The 14,914-nt window shown below is 37.5% G+C and overlaps 1 protein-coding gene across 4 annotated transcripts in view; it reads left to right on the top strand.

Moving 5' to 3' along the window:
* Positions 1-12,351, top strand: part of LOC134750080 (zinc finger CCCH domain-containing protein 13) — an 86,640-nt gene extending 74,289 nt beyond the window's left edge. The window contains exons 6-8 of one of the 4 annotated variants that reach the window (XM_063685171.1): positions 827-1,086; positions 1,735-1,974; positions 9,259-12,351. In XM_063685171.1, coding sequence (XP_063541241.1) covers positions 827-1,086; positions 1,735-1,974; positions 9,259-10,466 — 1,708 coding nt within the window. In that variant the 3' untranslated portion in view covers positions 10,467-12,351. Of the gene's footprint in view, positions 1-826; positions 1,102-1,734; positions 1,975-9,258 lie in introns of all 4 variants that reach the window. The other 3 variants (XM_063685170.1, XM_063685169.1, XM_063685172.1) reach the window with 3 other exon arrangements.
* The last annotated feature ends 2,563 nt before the right edge of the window (positions 12,352-14,914 follow it).

Genomic DNA, 14,914 nt, shown 5'->3' with positions numbered 1-14,914 from the left:
TGATGTGAGATTTCGGAACTTATTAATTGGTTGCTTTGCAAGTTTAGACGGCCTAAAGCTTCCTATAACTATTCAAAAGAAATAAAAGGTAATAAGTTTGAACAAAATTTGATTATGTATGTAACTCTGCCTTACAATGCACATGCATAATCAAATTTTGTGTCTAATCATCATCTAATCAATGCTTCCATACTTTAGATAAGCAGTTATTTACTCAGGCAAAAATCACATTAATATATAGAAGGTGTATTGTTATCATTTTTCGAGAACTGATAGAGTTAGGCCAAGACAAGTTTGCAACGATTTTGTTAGCACACGCAGTGCAAGTGCTATTTATACGTCACTATTTCAAAGAAGTTTGACGTTTAAAATAACACTTGTACTGCGTGTGCTATCAAAATCGTTGCAGCCTTGTGTTGGTCTGACTCTATATGATACGAGTACAGTAAACAGTATCAGCCGGGCTAGCACATGATTGGCGCGAGAGTATCTCGCGGCGAGATAGACGACCCGTCCCCCTTTAATTCATACAGTTAGTAAAAGACGGGTAGTCTATCTCGCGGCGAGATACTATCGCGTCAATCATGTGCTCGGCCTACTGATCAGACTACGCGTCAAAATTATTTACCATTTTCTGACAGATTAACAAAAGATAATTATAATATATTTTTGGTACCTACGTTGTTTCACCCGATACTCTTTATGCTGGCTGTATGTCTGTACAAAGTTATTTTACCTAATAATCATTACTATAGCCTTATGTATTGTCAATAAAAAAGAAAATTAGTTTAAAACAGATTTTCTTATTAGCCCCTTTTGTCCCCAGATGTGATTCAGACCACACAGCCGAGATGCTCTACACACACCTCCAAGCTCTGATAGAGCGACCAGAAAACCAGAAGAAATTCGCCGACATAGAGCGGAAACTACAAATGAGAGGGGCTCTCCCAGTATCCAAGAAACCTCCAGACTCATCTTTAGGCAGTGAGGTGTCTAGAGAGTCTGACTCTGGAAGCAATGAGGAGAGATGCGTGGCTAATTTGTATGACAGTTTGGCTGCGGAGTTGAAACAAAAGTTGTCTACAGGTAAAAAGGGTCTAGGTCAGTCTCAGTTTTCAGTTTTTTGTAGGTAGTTGCTTGCGCCTGCACTGTTGTGTTAACTCACGTATGTAATCACCATGTATTTTATTATATTAAATAAGGTAAACGTCCTAGTGCGCGATATGCAATCCTATTAGGTTAAATCTTAACGATAGAGATTACGGGATGTCTGTTGTTAGTGTGTTAAATATTGGGACGTTTACGTTATACGGCTTTTTGTGGCAAGTACACAGCATTTTTGAGAAGCATATTGTATTAGTATTATCCAACATTTTTAGATAATATTTAATTTTATTTATCACAATGGAAAGAAACCTGCACTAAACAGTAGTAATACATATGGTATCTAATAATTTGTTGGTTATTGGTGTTATGTGTGGGAATATGTTTAGCTTTAGGTATATTGTCAGTTACATAATGTATGTATATGTACTTCAATATGTCATTGCCTTCAAGTTTATGACAAAGCCTTATCTTTTATTTATTACAGTAGATCGATTTTATATCGATATCCGAAATTTAATAATAATGCGCTTTTATAAAATATAATTAGTACACAGCCTTCAAGCATTGCCCATGTTCTTGCCAAAACAATAGTTAAACCAGACAAAAGCTAATTATATTAAATTTCAGGCAATGTTTCAGGGAAAAGCCCTATACTTTTACCGCCCCGCGACTACGACACAGTGCACAGGCAGAAGGGGAACCTGAGCAATATCGATACCCGCCGCTGCCTGAATCAGAACATCGTGGGGGTGAACGCGCGGCGCAAGCTGGAGTCGTCGGGGGGAAGCTCGGGCATTGGGAGTGATCTGGCTCCGTCGCCTGAAAGGAACGAGTACACTAGGCAGCACGACAATCATAGCACCAGCGGTAAGTTAACGTAGTAGAACTTTTTGGGAATAAATCAAATTATTTATTTATCAATTATTTTTCGGCATCCGCCAGGGCTTAATAGGCACTTTTTCTTTAGAATATGACATACATTTCAGTTTTTATTTGACTTTGTAGAACTTGTAGAGTAAAATATACGAAACATCATTCGTATTTGGTCAGTATTCTGATATTTCCATAAAATTAAACCTTGGTTCCATACGGAGTTATATCTATCTTTGGTTCCATAAACTGTGCTAAGGTTACAACAAAACTGAAAGGTAATTCCCTTTTCAAATTACTCTTAATTATAGTTTGTGTAATATATCAAACTTACCGATGTGTTGATGCTTAACCATGCCATAGAACTCTATGTAGTATCCAAATAAAAAAAAATTGACGTAATAAAAATATACTGAAATTGCGATAACGTCATGCCAAGTTCCAATTACGATTGTAATGCCATCACGAAGTGGCAACCGTAGCCTGTCGTCGTAGTTATGTTGTCACGACAGGTGGTGTTCATTGCAACTTGATTGAAGGTGTTGTTTAATACAACATTTGTTTTAATAAGTAGCATAACTTATATAAAATCATACATTTAAAAAATCATGGCATGGCATCAGTCAAAATCATCAGATCTGATTAATTAATTCAACCTAATTAAGACTTTATTCCTCCTCCTCCTTTGATCCTTCCTTCTTAAAATTTGTAAAGTTTATCTTTTAAATAAAATTGAATCGGCTGTGTGGTCTGTGGTGGAGCTTCTAATCGTTCCACCGCTCATTTTAATGATACCATTAGGTAAAAAATCAAACGTTTATTATAATAGTAATCACGTTTCTAACTAACGATATCATCATCGTCTATGGCCGGTTTGGAGTTTTTTGTCACAAAAACTTACGTGATGAGTTATTTTTTGTAAAATATATTGCTTCCGTATATTAAAATAGTAATTTATACTTATGTGCCAAGTAATGAATGGCTGTAATCAATCTAATGAACGGTGTTTTTGAAATACGGTAAGAATTTATTATAATTTAGTGGAAAACATATAAATATTCGAAATCACAATCATTGACCTTTTAGCCCTTTACGTAAGTTCAATACCGCATCGTATTAGATATGGAAATCCGTTTAATTGTGTAACATCGGTATTTTATGAGAATAGTTTTTCTTACATCATCCCTTTAATGAGTAGTTAATTTGATTTATAAAGAGCGATGATGGAGAATATCATAGATCACTTGATACTCCACAACCTAATTCAAAAATAAAATAGCAAACGATTGAAGGGAGACTACGACGAACTCAAAGGCCGATAATCGAACAACGCCATAAGACGACAAACCGATAAGAAATTATCTCCAAAATTAAAGTTGACGAATGTACACAAATGTTTTTGCCATGTTTACATACCAATTAAATTAAGTTATATTTGATTTCGAAATATCTTTATATCATTGCAGACCTAGTGCAAAAAAAAGTATTAAAAAAAACATGTAAATGTGGAAAAGCAATATTTTTAGACCGATGGCGTCACCCGTCGTGACCCGCCGCTTACTTGTTATGTTTGCATCAGAACTGTGGTTGTTTTCATAGCATAGCCTGGTCTTAGATCTGTTCTTATTTATTTCAACACTTCTTAGAATTTGTATGCGTAAATGAAGGGTGGGCTGTGCCTGTTATGTTATGTTATGCTAGATAGGATACGTACCAACATTTACACATTATTAACACTGAAAGAACCACAGGGCATCCCGCGAACCATATCTTTTCTTCGACGAACGAATATGCTGCCTACTCGTATACCGCTCAAATATGCAAGAGTGATAGAGGCAGATAACGAAATTTCGCGGTAGAACCTCAGGATCTCAGGATCGTTTTACCAACTCTAGACATGCCTAAGAAAATAAATTACAACCTTTTAATTCTCAAAATGTTCAAATTTTTCGGAAGCTGTACCGAACTTGTACTGAAATTGGTATTGAAATATGTTAGGTATTACATATCAATCATTGGCGTCCAAAAGGTTAATAATTCCACGCAGACGAAGTAACATACAGTCACACTTGCCTCAAGTGAGATAGACACACTTTTCCAGTCACTCATTATATGCCTCGTGTAGGCTCTATTTCGTATTTAAAAATAGTTTAACTACTCATGATCATATAGCAGTATCAAAATCTCAATTAGTTTACGTAATGTGAAGGTCAGTTACACTTGCCTCGTAGCTACACTTACCCGTACTGACCTATATTATATTTGATTCCAAATCACAACCTTAGACGTAACAACTATTCATAAAATTATCATTCCCATACTTAGGGTCGTTGCACCAAACTGTTTGTCATCGTTAAAGAGAAATTTTATTTAATGAAAAGTTTCATAGTATACTGCCGCTATCAGTCTGTTAAGTGCGGATGGTGCAACTGGCACTTAGTCGGCAACCGTCAAAGATTGGTAAACAGAGCACTAAAATTTAATATCATTACATCGGTTCTTATCAAAATTCCTAACAAATTGAACGCTACATAACAGTCATTAAAACCAAATTCGGGCAGCTTTTTATAGACTTTTTTCTTTAGACATGTTCCAGGTCCTTAGAGCAAATTGATCCGTCACGAGCCAGTGATCCCTATTCTGATTTAACAATTTGTTAAGGTTTTGATCTTGTTCTGATATGATCTTTATAATCGCTCACAATGATTGTCTCACCGCGCGCACGTGATAGAGGCCAATTCGAATTTCGTAATTTTGTATTCATTCGCTTTTTCATTTCGCTCGTACTTATTCATACAATGCATTGGCGCGAGCGAGACGCATGTGCCTCAAAGTCGTGACATTAGGCATTTCGCTCGTACTGATTGATGAGCGTGAGATGCACTACGAGCCGTGTCAAGGTCGTATCAGGACATGATCAAAACAATAACCAATTGTATAATTAGAATCGGCCTCAGTGGCGTAAACACGTTTAGCGATTGTGTCTAATGACTGGAGCCTTGACTCCGCTGCGTGTTAACAATTTTGTAAATCTGTTTTTAATTTTAGCGTCCTTTGTCCACCGCAAAGTTACTTTGTCAGATTCTAATGACGCTAAATTCATTAGTCTTAAAAACATAAAGTTACACTTAGTTATGACCCCGTAATTAATTTATGAAAATTTACCGAGCAGCAATGTACTGCAAACATTACGAGACATAACTAGCTTTGACAGTTACTTTAAAAAGCTCGTATCTCGTAACTAGTGTGCTGAAGACATTGCGAGCCGAAATATTTTGTATGGTTAATAGTTTTATTGTATTTCTAAGCAAAATTTATCTCAATATACTTCTCAGGTCCTATGCTAACCACCGTTTAAATATTCGCTCGTATTGGATTTACACGCTGTATAGCAGGTACCACCAACGAATGTGTAATAAATGTAATAATTTAATGTAACCAAACACTTTAAAACATTAAAAATCGTCACTACTTTAAAAAAATCTCATAAATCGCACTGCTAATAAAAAAAATTACGCACTAATTCTGTATGCATCCCATACATAGTTAGCACATTTTTCTGTTGATTGACAGAACAAGATAGGGTGCGTTGGGGTAAGATTGAAGGGTTTTTATGAGGGGTAAGACAAAAAAAATCCGTATGCCAATTTGGCATTGCCAAAGCACTACGGACGACTTTTCATCTTACCCCTCATAAAAAACCCTTCAATCTTACCCCAACGCACCCTACGAGTTTATTTTTTTCAAAGTACTTAGTCACGAAATAAAGGTACTATTCGACGATTCGTCTTGCAATAAGTAGTCGTGTAACGAAAGGTATCAGAATGTTTTATTTAAAATTCAAATATTATTTTAGCAATTTTTAGTAAAACAATCAGCAAAATTAAAAAATACACCCGGAAACATGTCACTTATGTATAACAAGTACACTGAAGTCGATAGTAAGCTACAATTAAGCTATCTGAGACCGACACTATCAATTTGTAATCACACCATTAGATGACTAGGAGGCTGATTAAGTTTTAACAATTTGATAAGGTTTGTTCTTGTTTTGATACGAACTTGAATCACGGTATCTCACATTCACACAAAGCATCTTACGCGCACCAATAGGTAATGCGAGTGAGATGCCTTAAGACGCCTTATGACCTTATTATTAGCGCCAATCAAAGTTAGCGGCACACGCTACGCCTGATGCTATCAAAAACATTTTGGGCTCTGTTAAGCTCAATAGGCTTGTATTGGCAGTGATAAGTAGACAAACGTATACCCTAATTCTAAAATAATACTTTAACCTATAACGACTGAAAATATTAATAAATATAGCAATCGGTACTACACATGACACATGCAGATGCATAATACTGTTTCTTCGAGCAAGCGTAATTCATCGATAAGCAATATAGACAGCCGCATCCTTGTTGACAGCTCGGTTTTATTAGTTTTATTACCCCATCGGAACGTTCGTTTGGTCCGTACAAATAAAGGTTTAGGCTAGATGCCTAATAAATAGAGGTTTAGGCTGTATGCGACCTGCCTAATTAATGACATGACTCAGTGTCGTATCAAAATTAGATTGGTTTTCATATCAAACTATTAAAACACAATTGGCCTAGTGTAACGCAAAAAAACAAGGAAGATATTACAAACCTGTGATTATTTTACAAATTACTGTCATGCGCGGAACGGTGCGTGCTGCAAAAACAACTTGAATGCTCGGCGGTTGATTATTGGGTGTGTAAGGAATGTTTTCATTATGCGTGCGTTCAAGAAAGTAACGTGTATAAGGGTAATTGAAATTATTCATACATAATTAAATTTTAAACCAAACGTGACATTTTAGTTTGAGCAATTTTTGTACTTAATCTTACACATACTCTTATAGTCAGCAAAAGTATTACCTTAGCACCCCTGCATACATTTTTATAATATATAACTATACTTACCTACATATAATTAATTCAATTCAATTTAATGCATTTATTTCATGTAACCAAGACACATTTAATTAGTAAGACTAACAAACTAAGGGGTTAGTACAAGGTAGGTACAGCGAGACTTACATTAAAACAAAATAACACTGACGGGAGAATGCAATCCCTCGCAGTATATACATACATAGACAAGTAGGGACAGTCAACTCTGTCCGCTATCATTCGCAGGAAGATGTTGAGACTGCCGCGCACCCGGCGCACCAGCAATAGTTAGATACAATTATTCAGTATTTAGGGTAGTCACCTACGTCTTTTTTTCACATACCCATCATAGTAATCACCGGCGAAAGACGAGCAGTGCCTAAAATAGGGCATATCCAAGGACCTTCGGAACGACCGTTTGTGCGCTTCCTTCATCCTACTGTTTACTGTAACTTTGATCAGATCATAGGACCATTTAGTTTGGAATCTACTCAAAAGCACTAAATTTTGCAGACAAGTGATATTAAAATTAAATCCACCACACAAAGCGGCACTTGCTACAAAACCAAGGCAATTTGGTTCAAAGCAACAAAGACGTCAATGAGATTTTAATTCTTTATACCAACACAATACACAAATATTCTCAAATAGTTCAAGATCACTGCTTTACCTTCATGGTGTGAACTTGAATACCAACTATTGAAAACTAATGGCGCGCCTTACGAAATTACATCTCGTAAGAATATTTGTTTGGGCTTGAGTGTTTAATTTTATTTCACTGTCTATTATTAATATAATGATAATTACCTTTATTACTTGAAATGTTTGTTCGTCTGTTGTTTTGCGCATGAAAGTTCGAGTTATGAGTCTTGCGCAGCTTTTTTTACGCACGAATTTTAATGAAAGATGCTTACCTACTTGTGTCGAAACTGTTGCTTTATTTCTTCTGTTTTAACAGCGAACAGATTTCCGATGTCGAAAGATGGCCGTATGTGTTAATGTTTTATTTAAGTATGTTGGTTATAAATCTTTATCGCGTTAAAAAGTCGACACTGAACGGATCTAATATTTTTTTCTGAAAGGCTACAGATACACTTATTTTAAGGGCTTGGGTGGTATCCTAATGCTTTTAAAAATACAAACGTATATTATTGCGTGTGTTTCATAACACTAAATGGGCCAGATAATTATCTTATGAAAAACATGTGAATTCCATTAAAGGCTTGGCTATTGAACTCAGCGCTATGAATAGTAAACTGCCTTTTAACTGAATTACCTCGTTTAGTCAAAACTTAATTGGCACATCGTGTTTTTTACGCAACACCATCAAACGGGCAATTTAGACACTTCCCACGCCTCCAAAAGCTCAAAAACAATACTATGCGAAAGGGACACACGTCGTCAGTGCCATGGGAACGAGGGAGATGAACCCTGTTCCCAACGAGGAAAAAATGGCAATTGTTTTAGACATTTTCATTGTAGCGTCTTGGCCTCTGATGAACAATAAAAGTGGTTGTTTTGTCTAACTTTAGGTAGGGCTTAGTGATTAGCTGTGTCTTTGTTTAGGTTTTCATTACTGGTAGGCAATTATTAATTAATCTAATGATTAACTTTAACACCTTTACCAATTATACGCAGGACGTATAAAACGGAGCAGTTGAGTACATGGCAGACTGTGACAAACAATAACAATTAAATTCTCATTGCGGGCAAGCAGATCATAACAATTGCTTTCAACCTTGTCTTGCTGCAGTTAATTCTACACGCTTGTCCAGATTATTGCGCCTTGCAAAATTTTTACAATAAAGTCTACAGAGAACTGGAGCAGCCAAAACAATAACGATATTCAGAGTAAAGACACGAAACCTAAATCTCATAGAAATTAAAAATAAGATGGAACCTGATAATAAGGCACGTGGGAGCGACAGGTTCTTTTCTATGTCAATTCGAATTTAGAAACGAGTTTACTCGTAGATGCCTTCGGAGTTTTACCGTTATTGTAAAAAGTAAGTCGTTTTAGTGACAATGGGTCAAGTAGCAGAGAATGTGTGCTAATGCTAAGTAGCCCGCATATATTAACGACAAGTGGACCTATGGATTATGTAGATGTTAGCTAATTACAAATGTCGGATTTAAAGAAACATGAGTAGCTGACCTACTATTAGGGTCAATAATTGTTTTCATGACACTTCTACGACAAGTAGACTGACAAGTTTTTCACTGTTGTTGATTCAAATATCACATTTAGTTGGCGGAATTTTCCTTATAGGTAATTGTTATCAGTCTGCTAATTTTGTGTAGGCGGCAAGTCACGTATAAGTATAAGGATGTCCTAGGTAAAAAAATATTTTCTTTTACTTTCCAGAGGAAGACTGGGCAGAGAGCACGGCTTATATGATGCATGAGGCGTTCGACGCGTCTCCTCGGCGCGCCGCGTCTCCTCGTCATGCAGCATCTCCGCGTCGTGCGGCGTCGCCTCGTCGTGCGGCGTCGCCTCGTCGTGCGGCTTCGCCCCGTCGCGCAGCTTCACCTCGCCGCACGTCACCGCCTCGCCGCGCGTCACCTCCACGCCGTGCGCTGTCACCGCGCCGATACGACCACGGCTTCAATGACGACTTCACCGATCAGTTCCGCGACTCACTGGCGCCCTTCCGAGACCAGGCCGGTTTCGACCGCCACGCCCGCCACGAGTCTCCTGAACGTATCAAAGAAAAACCTGAGAAATACGACGACGCACCAAGCTATAGACGGCGGTATGCCGCAGAAACTAAACCGTCTAATAGAAGCATAGACCGAATAGAAGATCGCCGGTTCGGTAAACTAACAAGAGGCGCTAGCGAAGGAAGTCTAAAACTCGCCGAAGCCTCCCCAAAAGACCGGTTCCAAGTCGCTAAAGAAAAATTCAAGAACCTAGAAAGAGAAAGGTTCAACAGGGAACTAGAGCAGCACATGGCTATCAGGAGGAGCATGTTGGAAAGGAATAGTCGCTCGACTTCTTCCCCCGAGGAAGAACGGAGAGACGAGCGGCAGCAGGAGCGCCACAGAGAATTGAGCTCTCGGCGAGAACCTGATCGTTCTCACCGGGATTTGGAGCGTTCTCACAGAGAGCCAGAGCGGTTTAAGGATCCGGATCGCATGCACGACATAGACAGGGATATACCGCACAGAGAAGTGGAGAGACTCCCACGCGTCAGTCGTAAACGCGAAGATGTCAAACGATTCGAGTACGGGGCGGAGGATTACCTGGACAGAATCGAGCCAAAGCCGCGTAGAGAGGACTTTGACAGACACAGGGAGAGGAGAGAACTAGATCGGCGTATAGACGAGGATGAAATAATTGAGCCAGTCATTGAAGACAGGAGGAGAGACTGGAGTGACAGGCAAAGGGCATTCAGCCGCTCGCGGCTGCTAGACGACCAGAGGCAGTCGTATGCGGAGGGCGACAGGGACCGCTACTACGAGAGGGACTACCGAGATTACCGCGACCTATCGGACCGGCAGCCCGCGAAGTTCCGCCACAGCTACGCTGAGCCCATCCCGCGCGGCCGCCTCGGGACAGTCAGACCTTACTGAAATGCCATAATAGAATAGCGTGCTTTTATGACCTGAGGAAATAAATGAGATTTAATTATTATTAATTTACTGTATTGTGCAGTAAATTGACGGTGGATTTTATCGAGTTTAGCTAAGCGGCCTCTAGATGTTGTTAAATTTCCTAAACCAACCTAAACTATAAAAAGCTGTGGGAGTGTGCCTTCTTCGTGCAGAAGGCACACTCGCACATCTTCTTATAGAGTATTTCGTCATGCAGTTTGCTAAATATATAATATTTGAAAGGCAGCTTTAATGAAAAACTTCGATAGGATCATTCGTCACAGACTGGCAGGCACAAATTGCGTACCTATTTAGAAGTTGTTTTAGTCATTTAAAAAATTATTGTTCGTAGATAATATGCAATTGAATTATTATTTATGAATACTCAGTTTGCCGCACCATATTACTATACCTACAGAAATGATTTGTAACTTTTATCAATGTTTAATGAGTGAAATTCTAAAAATGTGTTGGTGCTACAACTAAAACAATAATAATGATAATATATTTCCTGTATATAAATAACAATTATTAGTTAGTTTAAATACATTTATATAGTACCTAAACAACCAATCGCTAAACATATCGACATTATCAAATTTTGCATTAATTATATTATATGAGATTTTTAGCATGTTTTTGTAATCGATACCATATTTTGATTTAAAATAGTTTATTTACAAAATTTGACTAAATGTGATAAAAAAATCAATATATCAAAACTATGGAATGTACCTTATAAAAAAATAATGTGGCATTATAAGGGGTCGCAGCCAAGATGAGGAAGAGAAAATTGTTCATCAAGAAACGCCAATCGAAAGATAAACGGATAGAAACGAATAGTCGCATTATTCTATAAGTTTAGATGAGCGTTTTTTTTTAACATTTTCACTTACATAGGCCTCCCAAAATGTTTAATAAAATCACGAAACGTCGAAGAATTTATCGAAATTTACCTAACGTGTAAAAACATATTTATTACTAAAACACCAAGGTTAAGAGTGTGTTTTAAGGCAAAGAAGAGACTTGTTCCTTAAGGGTTCCCTAAGGTGTTAAACTAAGGGTTCCGTACCCAAAGGATAAAAACGGGACCCTATTACTAAGACTTCGCTGTCCGTCCGTCTGTCACCAGGCTGTATCTCATGAAGATGATAGCTAGACAGTTGAAACTTTCACAGATAATGTAAATTTCTGTTGCCGCTATAACAACAAATACTAAAAACAGAATAAAATAAATATTTAAGTGGGACTCCCATACAACAAACGTGATTTTTTGGCGTTTTTTTTTTGTAACGGTACGGAACCCTTCGTGCGCGAGTCCGACTCGAACTTGGTCGGTTTTTTTCAGCGTGTGCTCGATAATTTTACTGCAGTTCGGCAGCAAAACGGTGAAATTGCAGTTAGTTAAACCTCAGTTGCAATATATAATAATAATAAATGTGGGCCCGTAACTGTCTTGCAATTCTTGCATGCAGTGTAAAAGAAGCAAACAAAGTCGGCTTCACGTTGCTCTTCTTTACCTTAGACATACAGAAACTATGACTAGACCTAGCCCGTGGATGTCCACGCATATCACAATAACCTAAGCACCTAAAATGCGAATGCAAACACGAAATTTATTTAATCTTAAATAAACTGAAATTCTCCAAACATTTAGCGCGCATAGATTAATTTGATATCACTCGACACGTTGGACGACTGAGATATCATCTCAAATACTTGTTAATTATTGTATTGTAATATACGCGTGTTAAAGTAAGCATAAGATAGAAGACTATATTGTTCCAGTGACGTCACATCACTTGTTTCTGACCCGTCCATACATTTAATGATTGTAAAATATTAATAAATAAAGTTAAATCCATGTATTTTTAATTCACCATAAACACGGTAGCAAATTGATGCACACGAGTGGCGTGTGCACCCGCGTCCGCCTTACTTTTGATCCTATGAGTAAGTTACTTGGGTAACTTTGACGCAGATATAACATTTACACCCAGCTGTAAAGGTGCATGGCCACTATGTAATAATTACATTCATACGCAAGCACAAACATAAATCTTGTGATTGAGGGAAGGTTTTTTTGTTATATTTGATTTGCTAACTTATCATATTGCTTGATTTGCTTGCAAAGTCTAAATCAGAAGGATCTTTCAATTGGGTGACAGTTTTCATCCACTTTTTTATGTTTGTGTTAAGGTAGAAAATTAAATTTAAGTCTTTCGCTGCCGCGCCGGGCACATGTGGGCGGTTTTAGTATGTAAAATAAAAGCGCGGCGTTCAACGTGTATTGAAATCATCGGTCACAAACTATAGGGATCTGTTATATAGCTTACCTACAAAATCTGTCACAAGTTATCTGTCAGCCAAGGTCTAAACCATCATCATGTCATTACCAGATCGGCTATTGAAATTAAATGAAATAGCTGGAAGAGATTTCATACTGATAACTTCGCTTTTGTACTTTATATCTGCTGTTACCTGCCATTGATTCGTACAATAAAGTGTAAGTATATTACTTACTGAAAAGCGTCAAATGGTCTCAGAAAAACGGCTATGACAAAATCGCAGAACAGAACTGAATCCATAAGTGTCTATGTACCTAGTTTACTGCGCTAAAATAAAAACTGTTTTATAACCATATAGATGCTTTGTACGAGTATGTCTCAAGAATTCCTGGCGAATTATACATTTTTAAACATTACGTAATTTACCAATGTAACTATTTATTAAGTCTAATTCCTAATTAAGTAGGCAGAGCTTTGCTCATTAGACACACCTTATGCGGCTTATGCCCTAAATAACAGCCCTAAACGGTCGATCATGTATGTTGGTAGTTGGTATGCTGCAACTTCCTTCGATTAAAAGATCTAATTTAAAAGTAGTTTGACTAGACTGAGCATAAAAAGCCATTAGTGAATTACTGGAACCTACATTACCAATCAGAAAAGGAGAGTAAAAAATATGTTTTTTTTTATTCAGGTACTGTGTAATTTGTTGCAGTAACTAATCCATACAGCGCACGGATTCCTTATTTTACAAAAAACATGAGATAAAGAATCTGATATGTACGAATATGGTGCATCGCTATAATATCGTCAAGTGACAACCACAACTCACTAAGTAGTAGGAAATACTCGTTTTATAGGTGTGGTTATAATTAAAATTAATGAAAAGAGATAGGTAAGGTGCCTAATACGTTTTAACCGTGGGTCCCAACCTCGGTTGTGCTGTATAGATAAGAAAAAAACGTTCTCGATCTTTGATTTTGACGAAGTGGTACAGTGCAGCTGCAGTTTAGAAATTTGATAGCAGGCACTTTGTGACACCGTAAGTGTTGGAAGGTAACTAGATGGTATTTAAACCTTAACCAAAGATAGATATAACTCAACTCCGTAATAGATGGATACAGTAAGGAAAAAACGTGCCTCAAAAATCACGAAAATTTGATTCTCGATCATATGGCGCAACTAGTTTTGGCCTACTTTCGTATAGAGGGGGCTTTGAAGGTTTCGTTTGTTATTTTTATAATTTTAACGCATATCAGTGAAAGAACATGGGTCAAAATCATATAAAAATAATTAATGCAAATAAAAAAATCATTTATCCATATTTAAATACATTTTAACGTATTTTTATAAATCTTCATTTTTAGTTTTAAAGTACGTCGATAGATGACAGTGAATTTACAGTGGTTACAAAATTTACTATGACAGTACCGCTCTATCTTCCTCCTTATCCTCTTTGCTGTCAAAACTGCTGCTACATTCATACAGTATACACACCATACTTACATACTGCTGTTTCATTTTGTGCTATTCAAAGTGGACAGATAAATCGGGGTTCCGTGAAAAAATAAATACACATTCAAAAGTAAGATTTATTAAAAAAAAACTAAGTAAACAAATTATTTACACCATAATATTGCATGTGGCGAGTGAGCCAGCACTTATCCTACGAGTAGTAAATATTGCACCAAAATTGCACAGTTACATGGTAAAAAATGCACGACCGCCTATCGGCCCCTTCCAACGTTTGGCCAACGCTGCCAACATTGCCCCCAAGGTTGGTGTAGGAGCTTACCAACCTTAGGATCAATATAAAGGAGCCGGTAACGTTAACCCGAGGGCCAAGAAAAAACATTCCGAGCGAATTCGCTTGACACTGATGCTAGCAGCTACGACAATATACCTATGTAAGTACAGTTTTTAGGGTTCCGTACCCAAAGGGTAAAAACGGGACACTATTACTAAGACTCCTCTGTCCGTCTATCCGTCTGTTCGTCTCTGTCTGTCTGTCACAAGGCTGTATCTCATGAACCGTGATAGCTAGACAATTGAAATTTTCACAGATGATGTATTTCTGTTGTCGCTATAACAACAAATACTAAAAAACACGGAACCCTTGGTGGGCGAGTCCGACTCGCA

This window comes from Cydia strobilella, chromosome 19 (assembly GCF_947568885.1).
Source record: "Cydia strobilella chromosome 19, ilCydStro3.1, whole genome shotgun sequence".
NCBI lineage: Eukaryota > Metazoa > Arthropoda > Insecta > Lepidoptera > Tortricidae > Cydia > Cydia strobilella.
Note: the sequence above shows the minus strand (reverse complement) of the source record. Positions and strands in the feature narration are given on the sequence as shown.